Raw genomic sequence first — 25,349 nt, 5'->3', positions numbered from 1 at the left:
TCACCCTATCACCGACAGGGAATATCTTGATATCATACCCAAAAAGAAAGAAAAAAAGAAGATAAAAGCTTATATTGCGAAATCAATTAGCTGGGGCTGGAGAGCAACACACATCTTAACTGTAAAACGTTGACAGAGAATATAATGACCAGACTAAAGCAGAAATATAGGAGCTGTGAATTGTGAAGAGAGGATAAAATGTCAGGCAAACAAGCATCTCGTACAAACTGGAGGAAATAGTTGAATAATCTCCTTTGCAAAAAAAAAGATGTTCACATCGAGTCTTTCTTTTATCAAAGCCACAACGCCACTGCTTGATTAAATGTCAAGCTCAGAAGGCAGTTGCCTTCAACTTTATTGGAATGCTACCCGTTTGACAATAAAATTCTCAGTCCGAGGCTGCTCTTACGACTGGGACCCGCAACTAGTTGGACAGCAGAGATTGGGAAAGTGAGACTGTTCTGGTTTATTGTTGAGAATTAATCAAACTGCGGATGACAAAGGGAAGAATGCCGCCATGGTTGAAGTAAGCCAATTCCACCTGCATCAATAGATTTCGAGTCATTGACAGAAAACCAGGATCATAGTCGACTACAAAAAATGCTGCAGAGGATGGTGGTCTTCCAGTAATGTTGAAAACTTCAACAAGGATCATCCAGAGAAAGAAAGTTTGACAAGGCACCGGATGAGTTAAAAAGAGACTAATTCTTCCAATTAACATAATTTGCCTCACAAATTGGTCATAGAAAGATCTATCAGAAGTTCGACATCGCTAGGGTAAACACAGACTTACCTCTGTGTCAAAGCGAACTGTACATGTGAATGACTTCCCAGTGTCTGTCACAACAATAATGTCTTGTCCAGGTCGTATCTCACTAGGGAGGTCTATTGTGTATCGCTCATGCCCAGTAAGACCAAGTGAGTCAGCATCCTCACCAGGTTTGAAACAAAGTGGGACTATACCCATTCCAACTAAATTGCTGCGGTGAATTCTCTCAAAACTCTTAGCAATCACAGCTTTGACCCCCTGTTGGTAAAATAGTATCACGCATGTCAAAAAGCAAAGTCAATTAATGAAAAAGAAACTAGAAGCCTCTACAAAAGTACTCACCAGTAGCATTGGGCCTTTGGCAGCCCAGTCTCGAGAGCTACCACTCCCATACTCTGCTCCAGCCAAAACTATAGTCTCATGGCCATCAGCCTTGTACCTCTGCAAAGTGATCAAATACAGATGGCCTCACAAATAAGAAAACCGATTTACCTTGAGTCAAAAAAATTCACTAAATAGATGAACATCCAAAAAGCTACAAATAGAATAGATAGTACAACTAGGTCATAATTTTCTTCATCTCTCGGGCTACATAATGAAAATTCACAGGCAAAGAAGGAAAGTAAAACTGGTGGAAGCATTAATTGGCAGCAATAATTTTATTAGCTAGTTAGTTTGCTTTTAGAGGGATACCAGGATGTTCGATCACAATACTAAGTGTATATTTTGGGTGTTGTACTATCATCAACAGCACATATCAAAATCTAAATCATGACAACATAGACCAATGATCCTCTAGCACATAGATGTATTTGACATGTTCATACTTCTTTTAGATTTGATGCTACATAAGTTAACTGTACATATCCAACTTCCCACCTGCACTTGTAGGGCAACTATATTCCTTTTGCCCTGTATTATTTATTCTTGACTTCTGAAGAATCATTTCGGCATAATTTTAGGTTGTCAATGCTAAATAAAAACTGTAATATCACAAATCTGAAAAGGACTTCAAATTCAAAAAGCATTTGAATTGAAAAAAACAAACAAACAATGTGAGTCTCCAAAATTGCAGCTCCCCATTCAAGAAGCATGAGTGTAAAAAATGTAATCACTATTTCAAATATTAAATCAAGAAAATCAGCATTTCCTTCAGTCATATATGTGATTATTTCCACTATAATAAACTAAAACCAAAATAGTTTAAGCAATTGAAATTGAAAATGGATAGTATGCTTACAGTTGCTGCATCAAACACGTAGAGTTTTTCCCCTGTTGGAATGTGAATAGTCTTTGGTCCAACCTCTCCCTTCAAAAGTTTATTCACGAGACGAATGTTGGCAAAAGTTCCCCTTGCCATTATTTCATCATTTCCACGACGGCTACCATACGAGTTGAAGTCTCTCCGGTCCACACCACGCTCAAGTAGGTACTTTGCAGCAGGACTATCCTTGTGAATGCTTCCTGCTGGTGAAATGTGATCTGTTGTAATGCTGTCACCAAAGTTCAATAAGCAGTAGGCATTTTTCACCCCATGGGGACCAGGTGGAGACATGGTCATGTTCTTGAAATATGGGGGTTCATGAATATAGGTAGATTTTGGGTCCCATGAATAGAGGGTTGTTGCTGGAACAGTAAGTTGGTTCCACATTGGATTGCCTTTTGTGATCGCCTCATAAGTGCTCTTAAACATATGAGGCAACACACTAGATTGAACAACCTGCAGTTGCATCTCGTTAGAAGGAACCTAATTAAATTCTAGAAACATGAAGAAAGTTAGATCTCTTGACATTGATCGTATATTACTTGATCTGTTCAGCTGTCATGCGCTCTTAACTCTTAAGTTCTTTTGACTGAATTTGGTTAAAGAAAATTATGCTACATGATAAGATCCTATGGTATTATAAGAGAAAATTATACATGATACGAGTAAAGAAGAATAAGGAACATAATAACAACCAAAAAACTCAGAGGTCTTGGATCAATGAAGGTAATAAAGTAAATCTATTTAGAGAGTAAAGAATCGGAGGAAGGTACGGAAGGAGAGGGAAGAAAAGTTAAAGAGAAACTGCCCTATCTTTTTCAGCAATTATTAACATATATGAGCGTGAACAAAGATTCAAGAAGCAATAGCAGGAAAATTCCTAAATTGATTGATAGTGCCTACCTCAGCTATTTCTTCAGTTGTAGGCCATATATCCTTAAAGTAAACGTTCTTGCCATCCTTCCCCACTCCAATTGGTTCCTTCTCAAAATCAATGTCAACCTGAAAGACGTGTTGGAGATTTCCATGAGAAACAATAATGTAATGAAAATCACAACAACCACAAAAGATATTCCCACCTATATTAATTGAAATAGAAATTACTAGTTTTTATGAATTTTGAAACAGCTGGAAGGTAAAAAAAACCACATTATAAGAAAACAAAGAATGTCGAATGACTAAAGGAGTATAACAGTATTTACATATAGCTTACTCAAGACACCATACCTGATTCTTTTCAGAAGTATATTTTGTCTCTTAAAGGGAATAAAAAAGAAAAGAGAGATACTAATATATTTAAGAAACAAATACAACCAGAAGTTCAAAATGTTTGATGATAAATCAATGATTTACTAGTTGTAACTGTTGCATGTGATTAAACAGAAAAGCTAGATTGGTCAGTTCAAACTTGTGTGCAACTATAAACTCTCAATTACCCAGCCTATATGGGGATGTTATCCATGCCAATTCAATTTTATTATTGGATCAACCTTTTGACTCTGAACCTGATTAGGATTAAATAAGGAAACTCAAAGCAAGAGGCTCTCCACATGCGACAATGAACATAGAGGAAACTAACAATTTTCACTTACTGTTCCAGCAAGGGCATAAGCAACAACAAGAGGCGGTGAAGCAAGATAATTAGCTCGAGTCAAAGGATGCACTCGGCCCTCAAAGTTCCGATTTCCAGAAAGAACAGCAGCAGCAACAATATCTGTTGAAAGACGGAGTTTATAATAACATTAAAAAGTGTAATGAAGGAACAGAAAACCAGCATGCTAGATAGTGACATATGCAATAAATAGATCAAATCTGATGTTACCATTATCCGAAATTGCAGCACTGACAGACTCATCAAGATCCCCAGAGTTTCCAATACATGTAGTGCAGCCATATCCAACAATATGAAAGCCTTGTTTATTCAAATATTCTTGAAGTCCACTGTAAGAATTGAATACTATAATCATGAACCATCCACTTCAACATAAGTACTTCTAAGTTAATGGTGGTCCACCTTTCACAAGAATCATGCAAGCATAGTCTAATACCTTTTAAGCAAATATTTAGTGACAACTCCAGAACCTGGGGCAAGGCTTGTTTTGATCCATGGCTTGACCTGAAAGAAATTAGTCACCATTAGTCAAAAGAAAGCAGGGGTAGAACAAGCTACCCAAGTCATGAACTTCCAAATGTATGAAAAAAAAAAAAGCAGAAAATATTGCCATTCAACAATGTACATTTATGAAAGTCGACAAAGATATATAAAACAACACTCACCTCAAGACCAAGATCACAGGCTTTCTTTGCAACAAGACCAGCACCAAGCATAACACTGGGATTTGACGTATTGGTGCAGCTAGTTATAGCTGCTATAACAACATTCCCATGCTTGAGTTCAGCAGGGTGTCCATGAAAATCAAACTTCACAACTTTTTCTTGTAATTCTTTTGGCACCGCAAAACCCTGAAAAAGAGTACTATAAATGGCTACTTTTATTTTGTGTAAAGAAATCAAATTGACTTCTAGAAATGTGAAACAAAGTTCATCTATGCCTTAATAACTTGCTGACAAGTCATTGAGTGTAATTTCACATGAAAATAAAACTCAAGTTATTATCTGGATATAGTTCAAATACAGAATTAATGGATCAACAACTATTTTAATCATTTCCAGCAAAAATAAACTTATGTTCAACCAGACTGATCAAAATTTTTTTGCTTGAACTCCCTAGCAACAATCTAATAGTATGAAAGATGAAGATAAAAGTAAAACAAGCAACTAAGAACAACATATGAATAAGGTTTGAGAAGGGTTTTGCTGATCAATATAGGCACAAAATTTTACATGACCCCACCCCATAACTACACCCAACAACTATCCACAGGTGAGTTGGCTCAACATGTCACCTTGAATCCGACTTTATTATCCAGACAAGCATGCCAGTCCGCCTTCATTTCTTTCAATGGAACACGGTCATGAGGCCTGTCATAAAGAAGCCTCAGATCACAAGAGCGAAAGAAATAACTAATAAATAAGAAAACGTAGCTATAGGACAACCCTCCTAAAAATGGTTGGAGTTTGGAATATGTGAATAGATATCTGATACCTTTTTGGACCTGAAATACAAGGCTCCACATCTGAAAGGTCCAGCTCTAAATAAGACGAGTATGCTCTTTCTTTTTGTGGCTGGTTTCAGAATTTGAGAAGCATGTCATGCATCTCATTGGTATCAAAGATTCAAAATTGATAAATAATAAATTTGAAAGTAACTAACTGCACCTCATTATAGTCCACAAACATCTTGTTTGCTCGCAAATAAGCCTCTATCATTGACACCTACAAACAACAGAAGGATTTCTTTGCAGTAAGTCAGTAAGATAACCTAGAAGTTCTTGAACAAGAAATATTAGCAGAAAAAAAACTTTCTAATTTACATGAGAATTGGAACTAAAAACAACTGTAAAGTTAATTATCATGATTACCCATTTAAAACTAGGAAATTTGTAGTGAAGAAAAATACCATATTCTCTTTGTGAAGTTGTTCTTGTAATCAAATTCATTGTATATTCTAAGGTCCATTGGAATACTCAGCTGATTAAAGTTCAAAATTGTACAATACCAAAGGACATGTATCTATATTTCTCTGACAAAATGCAAAACTTACTGTCTCATCACTTCTTCCTGTCAACTTGAGATATTGCAAGGTTACATGATCCACAGGGAAGAAGCCCATGGTCGCTCCATATTCAGGGGACATATTAGCAATTGTTGCCCTGTCAGCTAAGGACAGCTCACCCATACCTTCACCTGTACAAAATAGGGTTCCAACTTTCAACTTCAAGTACAAAGAAGCAAGAAAGAGAGCATGTAGATTCACCCACAAGGTAAGATTTAACTACCATAGAATTCAACAAACTTGCCGACGACCCCATGCTTCCTCAACATTTGAGTCACAGTTAAAACTAAGTCAGTTGCTGTGACACCATTTTGCAATTTCCCAGACAATTTGAAGCCAACTACACCAGGCAACACCATGCTCATAGGCTGCCAAGAAAAACATGATGCACCAGTCAATCAAAAGCACATGCACCGTATAACCTTATGCATTTACTGCTACTGTTAGATAAACTCATAAAATTAAATATAAAAATAGGATAAGAAGAATAAAGGAAATTGAATCAAACTAAATGCAAGAAGCAAGAAAGGACATCTATTAACGAAGGGTATTGACGGCAATTTTGTATCAACTTGTAATTCGTAAGTGGCAGAATGTGCAATAAAAAGCATGTGATTCAGTATTTGCACAGATAAACATTTTATCTGCAGATTTATTACTTGGATGATTAAATTCTCTAGGTGTTATTCTTTTTTCTTCCTTTGTCCTCTTTACCTGACCAAGCATTGTAGCCTCTGCTTCGATCCCTCCAACTCCCCAACCAGCAACCCCTAATCCGTCAATCATAGTAGTATGGGAATCAGTTCCAACCACACTATCGGGATATAGAAGGCCATTGGTGTTGAAAACAACTCTCCCAAGATATTCTAAATTAACCTGAAATTTAGACCTCCAATTAGAGATCCAGTTAAATAGATCTTTAATAGTTTAATAAATCAAGGGGCTTTGTGTTAAAGAAAAGGTATTGTAGTAAAGAGATAATATCTTTTGAAACTCTTTACCTGGTGAACAATACCAGAACCTGGAGGAACAACTAGCATATTGTGAAAAGCGGTAGATCCCCATTTCAGGAAGCCAAATCTTTCATTGTTCCTTTGGAATTCAAGTTCCATATTTTCTTGCACCGCATTCTCTGATCTTGCTACGTCTACCTGCACTGAATGATCAATAACAAGATCCACTGGAACCTGCATTGGGTAGAAAAAGGAGATATAAGGAACATGTATCTGATGAGTGGTACATTTTCAATAGGTCGATCAGATATTGACTTAAAAGAAGAGAAACTGGGGACTTTTAATTAGTAATACAAGAGTGAAGTGGTTCGGGGAAGTGCTAATAACATCTCAAAATAACAAGATATAACTACCACTAATGCTTAACATCTGCCTTGCAAATTATTGAAAATTGGACGGAAGACAGGAGAATCATGATAAATGTGAACAAAAGCACGCACCAAAGGATTGATCTTATTAGAATCACCGCCTAGCTTATTCATGGCATCACGCATGCAAGCGAGGTCAACAACAGCAGGCACACCAGTAAAATCCTGGAGAGTTAGCAAAATTGTTAGTTTGTTACCAGAGAGAATGCTATAGAAGGTGTGAAAGAATGCATGTGGACCCTTCTAAAAGGACCTGCAGAAGGACACGAGCAGGCTTGAAGGGGATCTCAACTAGCTTGGGAGAAGTATTTTCCCAATCAATTATCTTCTCAACGTCATACTTGGTGACCTGGAAGTTATCGCAATTACGGATTGCTGACTCAAGAAGAATTCGTATAGAGTACGGAAGTCGATCTGTTACAAAGATCAAGTTCTGTATTAGATAATGATAAGGGTATTGGGAAAATTACTGGAGAAACAGAAATCAACATAAAAAAGTCACGCATGGTTGAACCTCAACAATTAGCAATATTGAACGCCAACAACAAACAATGGAATAGTTCTCAACAAAGAGATCATCAGGCAAAAGAATATAATCATTGGGTATAACTCCTTTCCTACATTCCACAAATGTCCTAAAAATAGATGATGACCCTGTCAATTCATCGGGATAAAATATAGGCATTACCGATCCTTGGATCATTTAGTGCAGGTAAACTGTAGTACTTTCCAAATTCACCACCTCCATGCTTGGGAAGGCTGGTTAGGATGTCCTTGAAGGCGTTCTCATTAGCTGCAATGCACAGAGACGTACAAATCATAAGACTATAACAAGCATAACAAACAAATTTTAAATCAAAATAAATATTGAAAAGTACTGTCACTAGATGTATCTGGTGCTAACGAATTAGTACAATACTTGTTTAAAATATTTTCTATTAGATCTCATGAAAATGCATCAAATACGAAAATGAGCGACCAAAATCCGCAAGAACTCAAATAGAAAACCAAATACGGCTCAAATCCATACCAGCGGTCGCCATCTTCCTCCCGAACCGCTCGATCACCGGTGCGGAACTCCTGATCCGAGCCCTAAGGCTAACCGGAGACCTCCAATCCGAACCGTACCGCGAAGAAACCGACGATCCAAGAACCGACCTCGATAGCGCACTAGAGGGCCTCGAGAAGCCGACAGATCTCGCTCCGATCAAAGAGGAGGAGCGACGAGAAGATGGAGAACGCGAGATGGGTTCAAAGATGGAGGAAGAAGGGCGAAGGAGTGTGGTAGGCGCACGGAATGGACCAGAGGAGGTAGATTTATACATGACGATGGGATGACATTATTTAAATAACTTATAAAACGTGATACGGACAGAGGGGGTAGTTGGATGGCAACCCTAATCCTGATCCTGACACAGTCCTGATCCGGGAGTTGGAAGAGAAGGTAGGGTAGAGGACGACGACGACGATGGGTTGGAACTTTGGAGTGCGTGCGCGAGCCCGTTAATAGTGACGTCGAGGATGAGAGAGAATGGAAATGATCCTCGGATTGCGTGCCTTTATAGAAAAATACTATCTATAAATTTATCCTTTACCAATAAATTAGAATTAGTAGGTACCAAATTGATTCTAATCCTATAGAGAAAATTGTATGGTGACTTATAGCTTGGCTTAGTGATTTAACTCATTTGATAGCATAATTCGGTAGCATGGTAGCTTAAAATGTTATCTCGGCAACAATTAGTATAAAATAATAGTCCAAAGTCTAGATTAAATGATTTAGTATATTAATTAAAATTTAAACCTAAGCGCCCTTGTCTTAAAAGTATTTCTACTTTATCTACTTTAACGTGATCACATAATAAAAAGGAAAAACTTTTCTTTCTTCTATTTTTTTTCCTGGATTATAATATGATCCAGGAAAAAAAAAAAAAACTGTACAACGTTGTCTTACTCTCGAAAGTCTCGGTTCGCTAATCTTGGGTGGACCCGCTCCATGCTGACACTGACGCCATTCTCTTATCGAAACTTAACATCTATTCTTCTTCGAGGCCATCTATCATTAAGTCAGTAGTCGGATAGTGAAGCTCTGAGCCTTATCCTTCGCCACGAATATGAGGTTGGTTTCATGGCGGTGTAGCCATGGAGGCATATGTTTGTTTCTGGGCCTCTCTCTCTCTCTCTTCTTCTTCTCCTCCTCCAAAAACTTTTATCTTTATTCAATTTTTCCACTGTTTCAAAAAAACCAAGGTTTTTTGCGCTCTTTTCGGGGCAATAAAATTTGCCTTTTAGTTACATAAAAAAGTATCAGTCCGAGATTAAAAATAAAAATAAAAAACAAATAGTAGTCCAATATTTTCCTTTCCCACTAACTAGTGGATACATAAATGTTATGATTTCTTTTATATTCACAGCATGGTCTAATTCTCTTATTATATCGGTAGGAATTTTCTAAATCTAGATATATCATAATTATGCAATTCATAAACATAGATTTTATCAAATTGAAAAAGATATATATAGTAAGAATTATTTGCAGAAAAAATTCAGTAAGATTGGACTCTTAAAACTGAATACATATTTTTTTATAATAAAATATATATAATTTATACGAAATATATGTACAATTGCGTATAATAAAATATTTTTTTTTGTGCAAATGATTTTATACAGTAAATTCAAATTAAAATACAAAAGTGAAACAAGGAGTTTCTTTAATTTTTTTGTGAGATAAGCCAAATCACCTCAAAATTTCATTTGATATATCTCAACCTTATGTAGATTTCCTTTCCAAAGATTATAATACTAGCATGAAACAAATGTCTGAAGAAAGGAGCGTGTCAGCAGGGCAGAGCAGTAGATTTTTTTTGTAAAAATAAACCCCCTCTCCCTCCTCTTCATCTCTCTGCACGTATTGTACTAATTACCTAATTCTCATCATTTTCTTCGGATTAAAAATTATAAGTTTGAAAATTATTGACGGCGATTTCAAAATGCACTTAATAGTAGATATAAATTTTGACGTGCACTAGATCAGTAAAATTAATTTTTTGGGAGGGCTAGTTTGGTTAAAACCTCTCGCATACTCGCCTACTTCCAAAGAATCCCGTGTTTTATTATTATTATTATTATTATTATTATTATTAGTATTGTTTATAATTATCTACTATGGCGAGGCTGCTGAAATTTAGTCCGCCCATTCGTACTCTCGCTCAAAAACCTAGAATAATTCTCGCCCTCTCGAAACCAGATTCAGAAATTCTTTTCCTATTTCGTTCACGAATCCCATCAATACCCATTCTTCTTTTATTACCACTCTCACAAGACTCCTGCTCGTTGCTTGAACCAGTTTTCCCTTTTATTTTCCAGGTTCTATCAGCGATCGAACGCTTAAGAGAAGGGCTCTGGAGTGTGAGTGTTAATCTCGAGCTGTAGCAATGGAGCTGGTTCTCCAGCAGCAGAGGCCACCGATGGAGTGGCCCAAGTTCGCGATCAGGCCGGTCAGTGGATTCTTCACCCAAGTAAGTGTTTTTCTTGGCGAATTTCTCTCCTAAATGCCTTGTGTAGGTTGTTTGGTTTCAGTTTTACTTCATGGGATTTCCTTGTTTTGTATCATGGATTGGTTTCATCCATGAAAGCCTCCTCCTTTTGGGTTTTCCAGTGAGTTTGTTGGACCTTTCACTCAAGTGAGTGCTATTCTTGGCGAGCTCTTTCTATCCAATCTTGTTTGGATTGTTTGGTTTCAGTTCTACTTGGTGGCTGTTGGTTATTCTTCTCTCATGAATTGGTTTTTATCCATGAAAGCTTCCTCCTTCCGGGTTTTCAGAGAGTTTTAACTGATGTTAGTCTACTAGTTTCTTGGGTTTTCGTTGCTGGGGGTTGGATTATTCACGAGATATTTTTGAAACATACTTGGGTAATTTATGATCATTATTCTGCATCTTGGCTTGCCTAGACAGGTAAAGCCTGTCTCTTCCTATTAGCAAAATTTCGCTCTTCTTGATTGTTCTGGGATGCCCGTTTGCATTTTCCTGGCGTCAGTTCTTGTTCCAGTGGATATAGCTCTGGGAAGCTTGTGCATTTGTTTGATGCATTGACTTGGAGTTTTGATGATAAATTGAATTGTATTTTATTGTTCTGAATTCTATCCTGTTATAGAGACAACATTTACTGGAACCTTTTTCCTTTAGCTTTTCTGCTATTCATTTCTCCTTCTATCCTTTGTTTCAGACTGCAGTGCAGTGCAAAGAATTTAAGGGAAGAAGAATTATGCCCTGCATCATAGCAAGTTCAGGTAAGTGTAGTTACGTGGTTCAAAGATATCTTTTCCTCCTTTATTTTTCCCTATTTCTCTGTTGAGCTGTACTCTACAGAGTATTCTAGGAGGCGACCAAGAAGAAATTCAATTCCTAAGACCAAGGGCTCTACTCCTAAAGGATTTGCACCCAAACCAACAAGCACCCAGAAGAAAGATCAAAGTGATGTTAAAGAGACTATTGCTGGAGAAGGAAAAGTTGTGTCTGATTCAGAATCAAGCATTTCGAACACTGCAGTTCCAAGGAGAATAGATGTACTAGAGGAAGTGGAGGAACAAAGTTACGAAGAAGATGAAGTTAATCAAAAATCTTTTCTAAAGGTGCCTTCTGTAGCCATTTATAATGAATCTAGTGAACAAGGTTCTTTAGTTGGGGGTGATGGAGATGAAGTACGTTTGAGTGCGCAAACTCTATCTGTCCGTGATAGTTTTGATGACATTGGAGAAGGAAAACTGACAGGCTTGAAGAGTGAAATGGATGAACAAAATGCTGACACTGAGCATCATGTAACCATCACAGAAAGAGCTTCAAGTTTTGGATATACTGAAGAGGTGGAAATGGAAGTGATGTCTGAGCATGATGGAGATATTGCTCAGGAAGAGGAACTTCATAAAGTTGATGAGCATCCAATGGAGTTAGAATCAGATGTGGATGACTCAATATTGAGTAGGAAAGCAGATATGGATGCACAAGCACGTAAGAAGATCTTAGAGGATCTTGCTGAGGAAAATTTTAAAAGGGGGAACAAGGTATTTATTTTTCCAACCAGCATAAAGTCTGATCAAATTATTGAACTTTACTTAAACCGAAGCTTATCAACCTTGGTAAATGAACCTGAAGTTCTGCTTAGTGGTGCATTTAATGGTTGGAGGTGGAATTTTTTCACAGAGAAGTTGCACAAATCTGATCTTAACGGGGATTGGTGGTCTTGCCAACTCTATGTACCCAAGGAGGCCTATAGAATAGATTTTGTTTTCTTCAATGGTGGTGATATCTATGAGAACAACAACTCAGAAGATTATTTTCTACCTGTGGAAAGTAGAATGAATGAAGAGGCATTCGAATATTTCTTGCTTGAAGAGAAACAAAGAGAGCTTGAAAGGATTGCCACTGAACAAGCTGAAAGGGAAAGACAGGCTGAAGAGCAACGTCGGAAGGAGGAAGAGAAGGCTGCAATTGATGCCGACAGAGCACAAGCAAAAATAGATGTTGGTAGAAAGCGGGAAATTTTGCAACGCCAGATGAAATTAGCCACGACATCTCTTGAAAATGTATGGCACATAGTGCCTAATGTATTCACAGATGGGAAAACCGTTAGATTATTTTACAACCGAAGCTCTCGTCCACTTGCACATGCTACAGAGATCTGGATTCATGGAGGTCATAACTGCTGGAGTGATGGATTGTCTATTGTTGAAAGACTTCTTCCTGCTGAGAAAAAAGATGGTGATTGGTGGTATGCAGATGGTATGTATGTATATGGTTTGTCCTTTGCATCAACCAAGATTCTCATATATCTTGTATCAGAAAATGTTGCAACATGCCAACAATGATAGGATATACATGTCTTGGTTCAAAGAAAGGATTCAAGAGCCTGATTACGTGTAGAATACGAAGTTGAGTATAAGGAAAGAATTGTGACCTTGTAAAGAATGCAATTTGGTGAAATACACTAGTAAGAAAATCGCGTCATACTTAGTTCTGATGATATTCTTATTGTGAGTTTTACATGCTTGAGGGATAAATAAGTTTTGAAGTTTACTCTATGATATGATAGATAAATGGAGATATATTAATATGTACTTCTATATGAGAATCTTGGTTTTGGAATGGCCAAGAGTGGTATTAATCATCTTGGTAATACAACATGTGATTGGAAAACCAATTCTTCTTTATGTCATGGAGATGTTTACATTAGCTAATTCCTTTACAAGGGCATTGGTGAAATAGTTTGGAGGAGAAGAGATACTTGTTCATTGTTCATATTGAAATTAACAAAAAATGTGATAGATTTCCCAAAGAAGCACTACGCTTTTGTTCAGACTGCATTAAGAGGTGCATGGAACAACTTTGCATCTATTAGTTCTCGTCTTACCATAAGCATTATGTTAATCTAAGGCAGCAATATATATCATTGCGCTAGTTGTATCCTGCAGGCAATAGTTCTTATTGTATCTACCCAATCAAATTAAATTGCTTGTACATATCTATCATAGTAAGTACCGCGGAGCTGCTAAACCCTTTCTATGCTATGTCATTCACAAATGTCCAGGAGTAAATAGTTCGTGGTGAACAAAAATTGCTATTACTTTAATTCTTGAGAGTTGAATAGAGAATAAATAAATTAATGGCTTACATGGTACTTGAAATGCATGGAAGTCTAAAGAAAGGAGGATCTATGACACTAGATAAAATGGCTTTTGCAGTTGTTATACCTGATCGGGCACTCGTACTGGACTGGGTTTTTGCTGATGGGCCACCACAAAGGGCAATTGTATATGATAACAATAGCTTACAAGATTTTCATGCCACTGTCTCAAAGTGCATGTCTGAAGAACTGTTCTGGGTTGAAGAAGAAGAAAGGATCTTCAGAAAGCTTCAGCAGGAGAGAAGATTAAAGGAGGAGTCTGTGCGTAAAAAGGTCAGTATGGAGAGTTGATCTTCATATACAGTACCTGCATCCACTATTATCCTTAGAGACTGTACTTCCGGATCTATATGAATATACATGCAAAATGTACATGTTCATTGGATATTCATGTAAAGGGATATTTTGATTCATTTTAATCTTTTTGCCTTTTTTGTTCTTGCAGGCTGAGAAGACTGCACAGATGAAAGCTCAGACAAAGGAAAGCACAATGAAAAAGTTTTTGTTGTCCCAGAAACATATTGTGTACACTGAGCCACTAGAAGTACGAGCTGGGAGCACTGTTGCAGTTCTATACAATCCCTCCAACACAGTTTTAAGTGGGAAGCCTGAGGTTTGGTTTAGATGCTCATTCAACCGTTGGACTCACCGTAATGGTCCTTTGCCACCCCAGAAAATGGTGAATGCAGAGAATGGTTCACATCTAAAAGCGACAGGTGAGAGTTGTTTGATACTTGGATATAAGTCATCACTATTTCTCTTGATTCTTGATCTGAATACATGTTAGTTCTGTATAAGTTTTGTCTCTATCAATTTTGCTGCAACTTTAACCATAGCTATCTTTTAAAAGTAGCTGTTAAATAATGGCTAATTTTTTTTTGAGACTTTGTTATGTTATGTAAATCAAGGTTCTCCTGCTTCCTAGGAGAAGAAAGTTGCAGTAGAAAATCCTAGTTCCATTAATTTCATAAATGTAAAACATTCTGCCCCCGCCATGCCATAAACATTCCACTTTCATCAAATATAAATATAACACACAGCTAAAGCGGTTTTCCACCTGAAGGCAGTTTGCCTTAAATTTATACACACAGAAACTTATGCATGTGAAGGAAATAAATCTGTTTGAATATCTTGATCAGTGTTTAAGAGGCGTGAGACTTAAGGACTATTGGCTTACATATGATCTACACATTGTCTTATTTCTTGGTTGTTTGGTTGTTAATTGTTATAGATCACTACTGATGGTTTGATCTTTGAATTAGATGCTGCACTGCTGATGCCCAGTTATATGATTTCTGCTCCAAATTCTCCAAACATAATTGTAGTTTTGGATGATGCCCTATTTCCCACTAAATTGTTTCAACTTACTTGAAAGCATGAAATGACATTGGTTTCTTTGCAGTTATGATTCCAGCGGATGCCTATATGATGGACTTTGTTTTCTCCGAGAGAGAAGATGGTGGAATTTATGACAACAGAAATGGGATGGACTACCATATTCCTGTTTCTGGAGGAATCCTGAAGGAACCCCCATTGCACATTGTTCATATTGCTGTTGAAATGGCACCTATTGCAAAGGTAATTCTCATAAATGTGTCTCTTATATCTCCTCATTTGCTAGCTGGAGTGCTTTATACTTTCCGTAGGCAAGCAATTATGAACAATGTCATTTATCGATCAAATTGGGAACATTTATTGAGAAACATCTTCCAAGTTCCAATCTACGGAGGTAAATTATCTCTTATAATATGTAAAGAAGCAAGATTAAAAAGCAAGCTCTTGCTTTCACTTCTGGTTCTTGAACAAGGAAAACAAAACTTTTTAGTGGTTTCCCATTTGGTTGATCAAATTGGGAACATTTATTGAGAAACATCTTCCAAGTTCCAATCTATGGAGGTAAATTATCTCTTATAATATGTAAAGAAGCAAGATTCAAACACGTGCTCTTGCTTTCACTTCTGGTTCTTGAACAAGGAAAACAAAACTTTTTGGTGGTTTCCCATTTGGTTTGGTAATTCCATTTTCTGTATTTTTTCGATATGTAAAAAGCTCATTGAAATGATATAAATCCAAAAACCTAAAAAGTACAGGAAGAATAAGAAAAAGTATGAATATCTTAAGGATAAAGAAGGTGGTGGAAACATCTTCTACATCCTCACTTTGAGCAGCAGCTACTAATAATGCTGTAAGTGACGGTTGGCAGAGCGATTACTACGCGTAGCAGATGTGGCAGAGCCACTGCTCCGATTTCAGACTACAACCATGATAATTATTTTTTGTTCCTTCCAGTTGCAGTTGGTTATTATAGTTCCAGGCATCATTTGGAAATGACTATTGTATTATAGTAATGATACTGATGGAAAAGGAGGAAGATCCTTTCATCAAAATTCATATGCACTATTTAATAAACCTCAGCCACATTAAACATATAATATGAGTGGTACTGCTGAATGTGTTTTGCAATTTAGAGCTTCATAATCACACAGTTAGATGTTACAAAAGATTCTTGAGATCCCATTTAACCATCTATTTGCGTTAATTGCTTGTCTGTTGGATTCCACGCCTTTGTTGGATTTTATTTCTGACAGTTTGATAATGTGATAATACATACCCTGCTAATGTATTTTAGGTATCTTTCAGACATTGGTATCTTATTGCATCATTGTGTAAGCTTGTACTATAATTCTTCATTTTACCATGTCCAACTTCTTACAGGTTGGAGGTCTTGGTGATGTTGTTACAAGCCTTTCTCGTGCTGTTCAAGATTTAGGTCACACTGTTGATATTATTTTCCCAAAGTATGACTGTTTGAATCTTAGCAATGTAAGTTCTGTCGCTCAGCTTTCTTTCTGGATCTTTCTTAAATATGTATGTCAGAAAGATAATGTAAGCATATCTCAAAAGTGAGGACTTCAGCAAGACACTAGTATTCAGTTCCATAGGGTTGTCCAAGTCTTTGTTTCTTTTAACTTTCTCGATTTCTATTTTCTCATTGCAAATTTTAGCAAATAGATTATTTTATGCCACTTCATACATGTAGCTTCAAAGATACTTTTCACCCTGAAGTTGTTCCAAGTGATTGAGTATTTTATCTTGCTGCTTATTTTGATCAAACAACAATGTATGAAATTGATGGTAATAAGTTGGCATATCCTGTATTATGCAAGTTTAATGCTGTTATTTTTTACCGACCTTTTGGTACAATCATACAATGCATATCTAGAATGGAGCTTTCTTACCAATTTACCTTTTTCCAAGGTAGGTAAAAGACTTACAATTCCGTCAAAGCTTTGCTTGGGGTGGAACAGAAATCAAAGTTTGGTTTGGAAAGGTCGAAGGCCTTTCTGTGTACTTTATAGAGCCTCAAAATGGGTATGTATGCAACTAACTTTTACCTTTGCAATGTATTATTGGTTATTCCCAACTTCTGCTTGCTTAACTTAGGGCTTTTAAGATTCTTGTAGTTTCCTATCTTTGCATTGCATCATTATGTTGGACTTGGGAGGTAACAATACTGCTATCTTAGGCTCTATAACTTAATTACTTCCAAGAAATGACATTTTCCTGTGGCTACTTCAATCACATTACCTTCCCAGTTCTATTTTAAAATGAGGTAAGCTTTAAAACCGCTGGCAGCAGAATCACACCTGTTTGCTTGGATATCATTTTGAACAAAAAGCTGTCCTTTTGGACCATCTCATAAGTGACAATTTGCTTCATTGATTAACAGAGATTACCAAACTCGTATACAACTTAATGAGTTCTTCCAAGTCACCATATGTTACATCATTTCTCATTTCTGATTTTGTACATCTGAATGTGATAATTACAATCTATGCAAACAGATCCAACATGTGCTGGTCAGAACATACGTTGGCGTTGCCTTTATCACTGATAAAGCAGAATGACTTTGATAGTCCCATGTATCAAGAATAGGAAGATAACCTGATTCTATGCTAACATGTGTCGCTATGGCATAGAATACTCAAGCAAGTTTGAGTCCATTTGACATAAGAGCTTGCCATCTCTTGCTATCCGACACCAACTGGAATTACAATGCCTATGTCTTACCAACAAATAGCTGTTCCACACTATGTCAATCCTTCAAACCAGCACATGGACATGTTGGTTTGGCTATGAAATGTATCATAGCTGTAAACAAGTTGGCTCATAAATGCATACCTATTGTCACAGAGCATTTTCTCAGTTTGACATTTTTTTTTCATTTCTGAAAATTCAAGAAAGATTGTCGTAGAAATATTCTTTCATGCACTAGGTCAGTATTGTGAAGAGCATTATGACGTTGTCTCGTGCAGAATGTTTTGGGTTGGATGCATATATGGAAGGAATGACGGGGATAGATTTGGTTTCTTTTGTCGCGCTGCACTTGAATTTCTACTCCAAAGTGGATCTCATCCTGTAAGTCACAAGAGATAGGTGCACATAAATAGCATTGCATGTCATGATTTTGAAATCTTTCTCTGCTGTTCAACCTTTTAGTTAAATCAATCAGAGGTTCACAATTTTATTATGATATTATATGCTGTATCATACTACCTCAGTACTCAATTAGTTCTCTTTAGATCTACTTTATTTCCATGTGTTCAAATGTATGCCATAGTATGCCATCTGAAATAAACGGCTGTGTCAATTCTGTATAATAGGCAATTGACATTGGGACCTTCAACATGACTCCAAAATAAGTGGCAACAGTTTGGGAATGTTTAATTAACTATGGAGCTTAAATTGTACCAGTTATAGATGTGCATAACTTAGTATGTATTCACCTGTGAAGTATGAATGTTGTGGTCTTCCCATTTGCTAAATGACCCAATGATGCCATACATTTAATATCTTTCTACTTATGGAATATCAGTTTTGGTTGTAAGTTGCATTTTACATTGACCACACATGGCATCAAGAAGTCTGTTGATGATAATATCTTGAAATTCTGTCAGCCACCAATACATTTTGCATTTCTTTTGTATATTTTACACGCACCATAAATTTACTTAGAGCATTGTCTTCATTTAAGAACAAAACAATATTTAGGGCAATATATGATAAGTTGGGTTTCCAATGTAAACCATGCAGCAAAGTTTTGAGGTTCTGTTTGCTTAAGTACTTCCACTTGATTTCTTTTAATTGTGTGGAAGTAGTATTCTTTTTTAAACCTTTTCTTCTGTCTTTGTTGATGTATAGATTTAATTTATGCTTTCTTCTGTTGTCAGGATATTCTACACTGTCATGATTGGTCCAGTGCTCCTGTTGCATGGCTATTTAAGGAGCATTATAGGCATGGGCTGAGCAATGCTCGAGTTATCTTCACGATTCACAATCTTGAATTCGGGATACATCATATTGGCAGAGCAATGACATATGCTGATAAGGCTTCAACAGTTAGTACCTTACTTTTGTTAATTATTTTAGTAGATTAGTTTTACTTATCAAGAACTTTTATGCTCTATCGATGAGGTAAGATATTGGGAAGCTTCACTATTTCTTTATGTCAAAATATTTAGTTTTGCTTGCTCTTTTTATGGCTTCCTTCTTTCATTGATTGTCATGTCAGAGGAGGCGAGTAACGACGTAGAGCATCATTGCAAAGTCGTCGCCCTCCTCTCTCTTTCTCTCTCGTGTGGCCTAACCAAGGTTGAAGACGTGTTTAATTTCTCTTAATGGGTCGAGAATAAAAAGATCCATTTTGCAGATCTAACTTAAAGTATTGGATGATGGTAATGGCGAGATGATTATTGGTGATGGAAGCTCCCTCTTTCTTTCTCCTTCTCTTTTCCTCTCTCTCTTCCTTCTCCTTCTCTTTTTCTCTCTCTCTTGCATGGGGTATCAACGGAGCTTTAGTCTTGCGGCACGGCAATCCTTGCCTTATTTGTATGATTCAATATCAGTGCTATCTGAACAATTTTGAACAGCCCAGTTTTTCTTTGAGTTGATTTTTCATATTTTTGCTTACTTGTTCTCAATGAACACAATCATTTTCTGCAGGTCTCACACACATATTCAAAGGAGGTTTCTGGAAATCCTGCCATTGCTCCTCATCTTTACAAGTTTCATGGTATTTTAAATGGGATTGATCCTGATATCTGGGATCCATACAATGACAAATTTATCCCTGTATGATGCACCTCTCTCTCTCTCTCTCTCTCTCATCATAGCTTGCACCATGAAAATTAATTTGCATGTCCTAAGATTTTAGTAGAACTTTGCCATTTGGTCAAAAGGATCAACCCAAGCCAAATTCACATCTAGCTGAACATTCTAAACTAATTCTTTACCTACTTTGTCCTAGAATAGCAAACCTGCATTTAGTTTATATTTTAAACAGTATCCTTTGTTTGTTGTCATTTTAGGTCTCCTATACGGCAGAGAATGTTGTTGAAGGTAAGAAGGCTGCTAAAGAAGCATTGCAGCAGAGGCTTGGATTGAGGAAATCTGATTATCCTTTGGTAGGAATAATTACTCGCTTGACAGTTCAGAAGGGAATTCACCTTATTAAACATGCTATCTGGCAAACTCTTGAACGCAATGGACAGGTGCTCCACCAACCCTTGATGCCTCCCCTAAATACTGCATATATTTCTTAGTCATTCTTCACTAGGTTATTATAGCTTTCTTTCATTAAGATGTTCGCAATCTAATTCTCAGTTTTCAACTAACATAAGTTTATGTGAATATCAGCATGTTCATTTTTTACTTGGACTGTAGGTTGTTTTGCTGGGCTCAGCTCCAGATCCTCGTATACAAAATGAGTTTGTTAATTTGGCTAACCAGTTGCATTCTTCACATGCTGACCGTGCACGCCTTTGTTTAACCTACGACGAGCCTCTTTCACATTTGGTGAGAATTCACTAGCCATACCAGTTGATATTTATATTCCTATGTAGCATTTTCCTGTGGTATGTCAGTAGGACTGTATCATTATATTAATCCATTTCTATGTACCAGATATATGCTGGTGCAGACTTCATTCTTGTTCCATCACTTTTTGAACCATGTGGCTTAACCCAGATTATAGCTATGCGATATGGTTCCATCCCTGTGGTTCGTAAAACTGGAGGTGGGAGTTCAGTTCTCTTTCTAGTTTCTTCTTAATGCTGCATCTACAAGTATCAGTGAAGACAACGACATGAGATAAGAATAGATAAATGATTTACTTGTATATTATATTTAGATATCTTATGAAATATTGAGTATCTGTATAGACCTATCATATGCTATAAATTACATAAGTGCCTATTCAGTTCCACAATAATACGGATGAAAAATGATTCCTTGCAATACTTGGTTTCGCGTTACCAATTGTTCTAGTTCTTCTATTTATTACTGCTTGATGCATAAAAGTTGTTATAAATGTTCTTTGCATTTATTGGAACATTTGCAATTTTATGGACTACAATATACCCTATGTCCATTTAATACCAAATAATAATTTAGAAATAAAAATAAATTCATTACCTTTTGCATTTTCCAGGACTTTATGACACAGTGTTTGATGTTGATAATGATAAAGAGAGAGCTCAAGCCCAGGGTCTTGAACCAAATGGGTTTAGCTTTGATGGAGCTGATTCTTCTGGTGTGGATTATGCTCTCAACAGGCAAGTAGAGTTATAATACCTTGCTGAGTAACTTCTGTCTTTCCATTTCATTTCCAAGTGTTTATCTATAAATATGAGCTTTAAAATGTATAATCTAAAAGTGTTCATTCTGGAGCAGGTTTGAGTTTATTGAATTTAATGCATCTTTCCTATTTCATCTGCTCTCCCATGCTATAGAAGTGCAACAGGGCAAGTATATAAGGTTCTTTCTCTAGTTTTTCCCATATAATGGCAACCATCTATTGCAGCAGCAATTGTTCTTTTCATACTTCCTATTTGGTGATCAAGGGGCTATAACAGTAAAAGGAAATCCATTTCATTTCCGACTTGCAACTCAAGTTAATGTTTGAGAAGTCACCATAAGGTTATAATAGGTGTGCGCTGTGTACATCATCAGTTGACCATAGGACGATTATCTTGTTCATTAGATCCACTTTATCTTCATCTATTTCTCAGTTAGCTTAGTATCCTGTTTATCTCTTTCCTCGAAATGGTGAAAGAACCCAGAACTCTGGTGCTCCCATGTTTGACTCAAATTCTTTCTTGGAAGACATCTTTAGCAGCTAGATGGGAGCACTGAGAGAATGAGACTTGTTTGATGTAAACAGTTCATTGTTGAACGAGTCACATTGCTTTAATTTTCTTATGAGATCTATTTGTTTCATCAATATTTCAGAGCAATCTCTGCCTGGTTTGATGGTCGCGAATGGTTCAACTCTTTATGCAAGCGCGTAATGGAGCAAGATTGGTCTTGGAACCGTCCTGCATTGGACTACATTGAACTTTACCATTCATCTCGCAAGTAGAAGATGAAGCAGCAAAATGAATGGTTCTCAGACAAATTAGCTTGGAGTATTCATCTCCTATGTAGAAAATGAAGCAGCAAAATGAATGGTTCTCAGACAAATTAGCTTGGAGTATTCATCTCCTATGTGGAAAATGAAGCAGCAAAATAAATGGTTCTCAGACAAATTAGCTTGGAGTATTCATCTCGCAAGGAGAAAATGAAGCAGCAAAATAAATGGTTCTCAGACAAATTAGCTTGGAGTATTCTTTTAGGACATCTTTGTACAGGGTTTTGTTCTTTGCATTCATTCCTCTCAGTATGTAATCAAATTTACTTGATTTCTCTATTCTCGGTCTATATTATACTACTCAATAATTCATAGCTCCATTGTGGAGTTGGCTAGTTCATACATTTTTGGACTGCAGTGAATCTTCAACCAAGTATAACTTGGCAATTTTTTGCTAAATTTATTGTGATATATTTTCTCCAGACGTCTTTTTTTTTCCATTACATTCTTGATCCAGATCCACAAATTCTTGATGATTGTGTAACTAAAGAGTTTTAGTAAGCTTGTTGCTGTATAGCAAACATACAGTATTATAAGATAGCAAAACAGTCAAGATAAATAATGGAATCCAAATAGTTATTACAAATTAGTTCGACTTCATACCATTAGTCAACTTGATCAAAGTTCACGAATCCGCAAGCAATCCTGTCTCTCTCAAGTTAAAATAAGCCGGAAATCTCAAACACAATCGTTCATATCACCATATATATGTATGTATATATATATATATATGAGATTAGAGACTTAGAGGAGAGATCCAATGCTCCAACCTTGGCACTCCGACGTGATGGGCAGCGATGAGACGAACTGCTGCATGTCGAGCTCGAAACTCTCGTCGGTTATGACCGACGACGGGCCGTTGGAAGCTTCGCCGCTGTCGTTGTTGAACCACTCATGGATTGATGTTGTTGGTCTTGGGTTCACAGTTGGGATGATGTCAGAGATGTAGGTGATGTCTTCGGCAGAGTTCTTTGCTGGTTCCTTCTTCTGCATGTTTCCTGCATGGTTCGGATCAATTGGTACATTTTTAAAAAGATCCTAACGAGGTAAAGATGTTTTCTATGTTGTCATCTTAGGCTCTTTGTTTCTGAATGAAATCTAGCGGGCATATATATATATATATATATATATAGAGAGAGAGAGAGAGAGAGAGAGAGAGAGAGACCTGTAAGTGAGAAGTACTACTCATTTTTCAGTCTAAGAGATTATGAAGTTAATCGTTAGACTTTAATTTTAAGAACTGCCAAGTTTAAAGCATATAAAGAACGAAATAGAAAGGTTATTTAGATGCTATGAAGGTCTAATATTGGAGATTAGGCTATTGAATCCAAGTGCATAAATGGCAATCTCACCGTTGAAACAATCCAAATCGACCAACTTGGCAGCAGATTCCATGGGTCTTCCTCCTTGCGGTGATGCGCCGTCATTACCTCCGCCGCTGACGTGGACCCACCTGGAATTCAGCTCTTGAGGAGCAAGCCCAGGCAAAGATCCAAGTCTCTGCAAATTCCCACCACCTTGTTCTTCCTGCAGCAGTGCATTCATCATCCCACATCCACCACCACCACCACTACTACCACTACCACCATCCCCACTACCCTGGCCGGCCGCCATTGGAAACACTTGGTTCGAAGGGAGCTCCATCTTCGCGGAGAAAGATGACAAGAGAGGACGCGTGTTGGCCCCGAAATCCCCCAAACCAAACCCCATGTCTTGCTGATACATCTGCATCTCATGGAGCTGATCGGAGAAATGGAACTGCTGGCCCAAAAGTGGAACATTTGTGACGCCGCTCGGGTTTAATAGGAACTGGGCATTGCCGTTGTTGGGCAGAGGAGAATGCGGCCTGTCGGAAATGGGTAAAGAGTTGAAGCTACTACTATGGCGATTGATCCCAACCTCGCGCTCGATCTCCTGCGGGTAAAGCGAGAGCCCTGCGCGCTGCCGGCGCTTGAGCCTCGTGTTCCAGTAGTTCTTGATCTCGTTATCCGTCCTCCCGGGCAACTGCGAAGAGCAAGAAGAGAGGTCACAAAGGCTGGATTTTGACACGACATTGGAACGTAAGATTGGATTTTGGGACGTTTGGTATAGATCAAAATCGGATCTTGGGGGATGAAAGATTTACGTGGGAGGATATACGAGCCCACTTGTTGCCGAGATGGGCGTGGAGGCGAAGGATGAGGAGCTCCTCATCGGGGGAGAAGGGTCCCTTCTTGAGATTGGGGCGGAGATGGTTCGCCCACCGGAGACGGCAGCTCTTGCCGCATCGAGAGAGACCGCTCTGGCGCTGCACCGCGTTCCAGTTACCCTCCCCATGCTTCCGCACGTACTCCATCAGGATCGCGTCCTCCGCCGCCGTCCACGGCCCCTTCTTTAGTCCGCTCCCCTCGCCGCCGCTGCCGTTGCAAATGCTCTTCGTCATCCAAGGTTGAATCTCTCTCTCTCTCTCTCTCTCTCTCTCTCTCTCTCTCTCTCTCTCTATGTATATATATATATATGTATATCTCCTCCCTTCCTACTCTCTCTCACACACAATGTACGTAGTAGAGAAAAGAAGAAGATATATAGCTGGATATATTACGTAATCCACCACTACTGTGTTCTTCTTTTCTTATAAACGGTTTGGATTGAGAGAGAAACGGAGGGAAAGAGGGAGACAAATTCCTATTGATCCTTCATTCCTTGTTCTTGGTATTTTGGATCAACACTCTGAATTATTATAAGAGAGTTAGATAGAAGAGAGATCAGGATAATAAAAAAAGGAAAAAAAGAAGAAAAAAGAGTAAGAAAAGATTGCTCTTTTTTCTTTCTTTATTCTTCTTCTTCTTCTTCTTCTTCTTCTTCTTCTAATAAAGAAGAGATTAAATAATCTTTCAGTTATGGGCGGAGAAAAAGAATTGGAATGGAATGAACAAGAGAGGTAGGAGTTGAAGAAGAAGAAGATTAGAGGAGGGAGGAGAGAGAAAAGAATGGTAAAAGAGGGGAGATAGAGAGAGAGAGAGAGAGATGAGTTGGAGAAAGAGTTGCAAGGGGCGGTGAAGCATCTAAATCGCTCCGGGGAATGCTCTAATGCGGCTGAAGTGGTACAACCGTACGTGATTAAAATAG

The 25,349-nt window shown here is 37.6% G+C and overlaps 3 protein-coding genes across 4 annotated transcripts; 1 reads left to right on the top strand and 2 right to left on the bottom strand.

The window, feature by feature from the left end:
* Positions 1 to 154: 154 nt before the first annotated feature.
* LOC140798618 (putative aconitate hydratase, cytoplasmic) lies at positions 155 to 8,620 on the bottom strand. The gene is made up of 20 exons (XM_073152548.1): positions 8,121 to 8,620; positions 7,779 to 7,883; positions 7,344 to 7,504; positions 7,163 to 7,255; positions 6,711 to 6,896; positions 6,424 to 6,585; positions 5,933 to 6,077; positions 5,698 to 5,840; positions 5,313 to 5,369; positions 5,140 to 5,219; positions 4,940 to 5,015; positions 4,311 to 4,496; positions 4,082 to 4,149; positions 3,856 to 3,974; positions 3,626 to 3,747; positions 2,937 to 3,035; positions 2,010 to 2,489; positions 1,112 to 1,210; positions 794 to 1,027; positions 155 to 541 (listed from the first exon to the last, which is right to left on the bottom strand). The coding sequence occupies exons 1-20, from the start codon at positions 8,413 to 8,415 to the stop codon at positions 467 to 469; spliced, it is 2,985 nt and encodes a 994-aa protein (XP_073008649.1). The 5' UTR covers positions 8,416 to 8,620; the 3' UTR covers positions 155 to 466.
* Positions 8,621 to 10,242: 1,622 nt separating this feature from the next.
* LOC140798707 (soluble starch synthase 3, chloroplastic/amyloplastic-like) lies at positions 10,243 to 22,663 on the top strand. Of its 2 annotated transcripts, none has more exons than XM_073152713.1 (16): positions 10,243 to 10,611; positions 11,321 to 11,384; positions 11,464 to 12,873; positions 13,833 to 14,047; positions 14,220 to 14,490; positions 15,177 to 15,352; positions 16,490 to 16,597; positions 17,037 to 17,146; positions 18,091 to 18,193; positions 19,006 to 19,173; positions 19,778 to 19,906; positions 20,143 to 20,325; positions 20,498 to 20,629; positions 20,738 to 20,849; positions 21,264 to 21,387; positions 22,064 to 22,663. In XM_073152713.1, the coding sequence occupies exons 1-16, from the start codon at positions 10,528 to 10,530 to the stop codon at positions 22,191 to 22,193; spliced, it is 3,519 nt and encodes a 1,172-aa protein (XP_073008814.1). In that variant the 5' UTR covers positions 10,243 to 10,527; the 3' UTR covers positions 22,194 to 22,663. The 2 variants fall into 2 exon arrangements, with proteins under 2 accessions (XP_073008814.1, XP_073008815.1); XM_073152714.1 differs by having other exon boundaries at positions 10,259 to 10,611; positions 11,474 to 12,873.
* A 108-nt stretch (positions 22,664 to 22,771) lies between these two features.
* Positions 22,772 to 25,223, bottom strand: LOC140799144 (transcription factor MYB92-like). Its single transcript, XM_073153302.1, has 3 exons — positions 24,367 to 25,223; positions 23,594 to 24,245; positions 22,772 to 23,239 (listed from the first exon to the last, which is right to left on the bottom strand). Exons 1-3 carry the CDS (start codon positions 24,661 to 24,663, stop codon positions 22,986 to 22,988), a joined length of 1,203 nt encoding a protein of 400 aa, XP_073009403.1. The 5' UTR covers positions 24,664 to 25,223; the 3' UTR covers positions 22,772 to 22,985.
* Between the last annotated feature and the right edge of the window lie 126 nt (positions 25,224 to 25,349).

Source organism: Typha latifolia, chromosome 12 (assembly GCF_019914945.1).
Source record: "Typha latifolia isolate L0001 chromosome 12, TyphaL0001v2, whole genome shotgun sequence".
NCBI classification, from domain to species: Eukaryota; Viridiplantae; Streptophyta; class Magnoliopsida; order Poales; family Typhaceae; genus Typha; species Typha latifolia.
Note: the sequence above shows the minus strand (reverse complement) of the source record. Positions and strands in the feature narration are given on the sequence as shown.

Excerpts from the sequence above, each read along its gene's own strand:
- LOC140798707 (XM_073152713.1), top strand. The coding sequence starts at position 10,528 with ATGGAGCTGGTTCTCCAGCAGCAGAGGCCACCGATGGAGTGGCCCAAG. Across the intron at positions 15,353-16,489 it reads AAATGGCACCTATTGCAAAG|GTTGGAGGTCTTGGTGATGT; the intron begins GTAATTCTCATA and ends AACTTCTTACAG. Across the intron at positions 17,147-18,090 it reads TTTATAGAGCCTCAAAATGG|AATGTTTTGGGTTGGATGCA; the intron begins GTATGTATGCAA and ends TGTCTCGTGCAG.
- LOC140799144 (XM_073153302.1), bottom strand. The coding sequence starts at position 24,663 with ATGACGAAGAGCATTTGCAACGGCAGCGGCGGCGAGGGGAGCGGACTA. Across the intron at positions 24,246-24,366 it reads GGGCTCGTATATCCTCCCAC|TTGCCCGGGAGGACGGATAA; the intron begins GTAAATCTTTCA and ends TGCTCTTCGCAG. Across the intron at positions 23,240-23,593 it reads CGATTTGGATTGTTTCAACG|GAAACATGCAGAAGAAGGAA; the intron begins GTGAGATTGCCA and ends CGAACCATGCAG.
- LOC140798618 (XM_073152548.1), bottom strand. The coding sequence starts at position 8,415 with ATGTATAAATCTACCTCCTCTGGTCCATTCCGTGCGCCTACCACACTC. Across the intron at positions 7,505-7,778 it reads ACTAAATGATCCAAGGATCG|ATCGACTTCCGTACTCTATA; the intron begins GTAATGCCTATA and ends TCTTTGTAACAG. Across the intron at positions 5,016-5,139 it reads TGTATTTCAGGTCCAAAAAG|GCCTCATGACCGTGTTCCAT; the intron begins GTATCAGATATC and ends TCTTTATGACAG.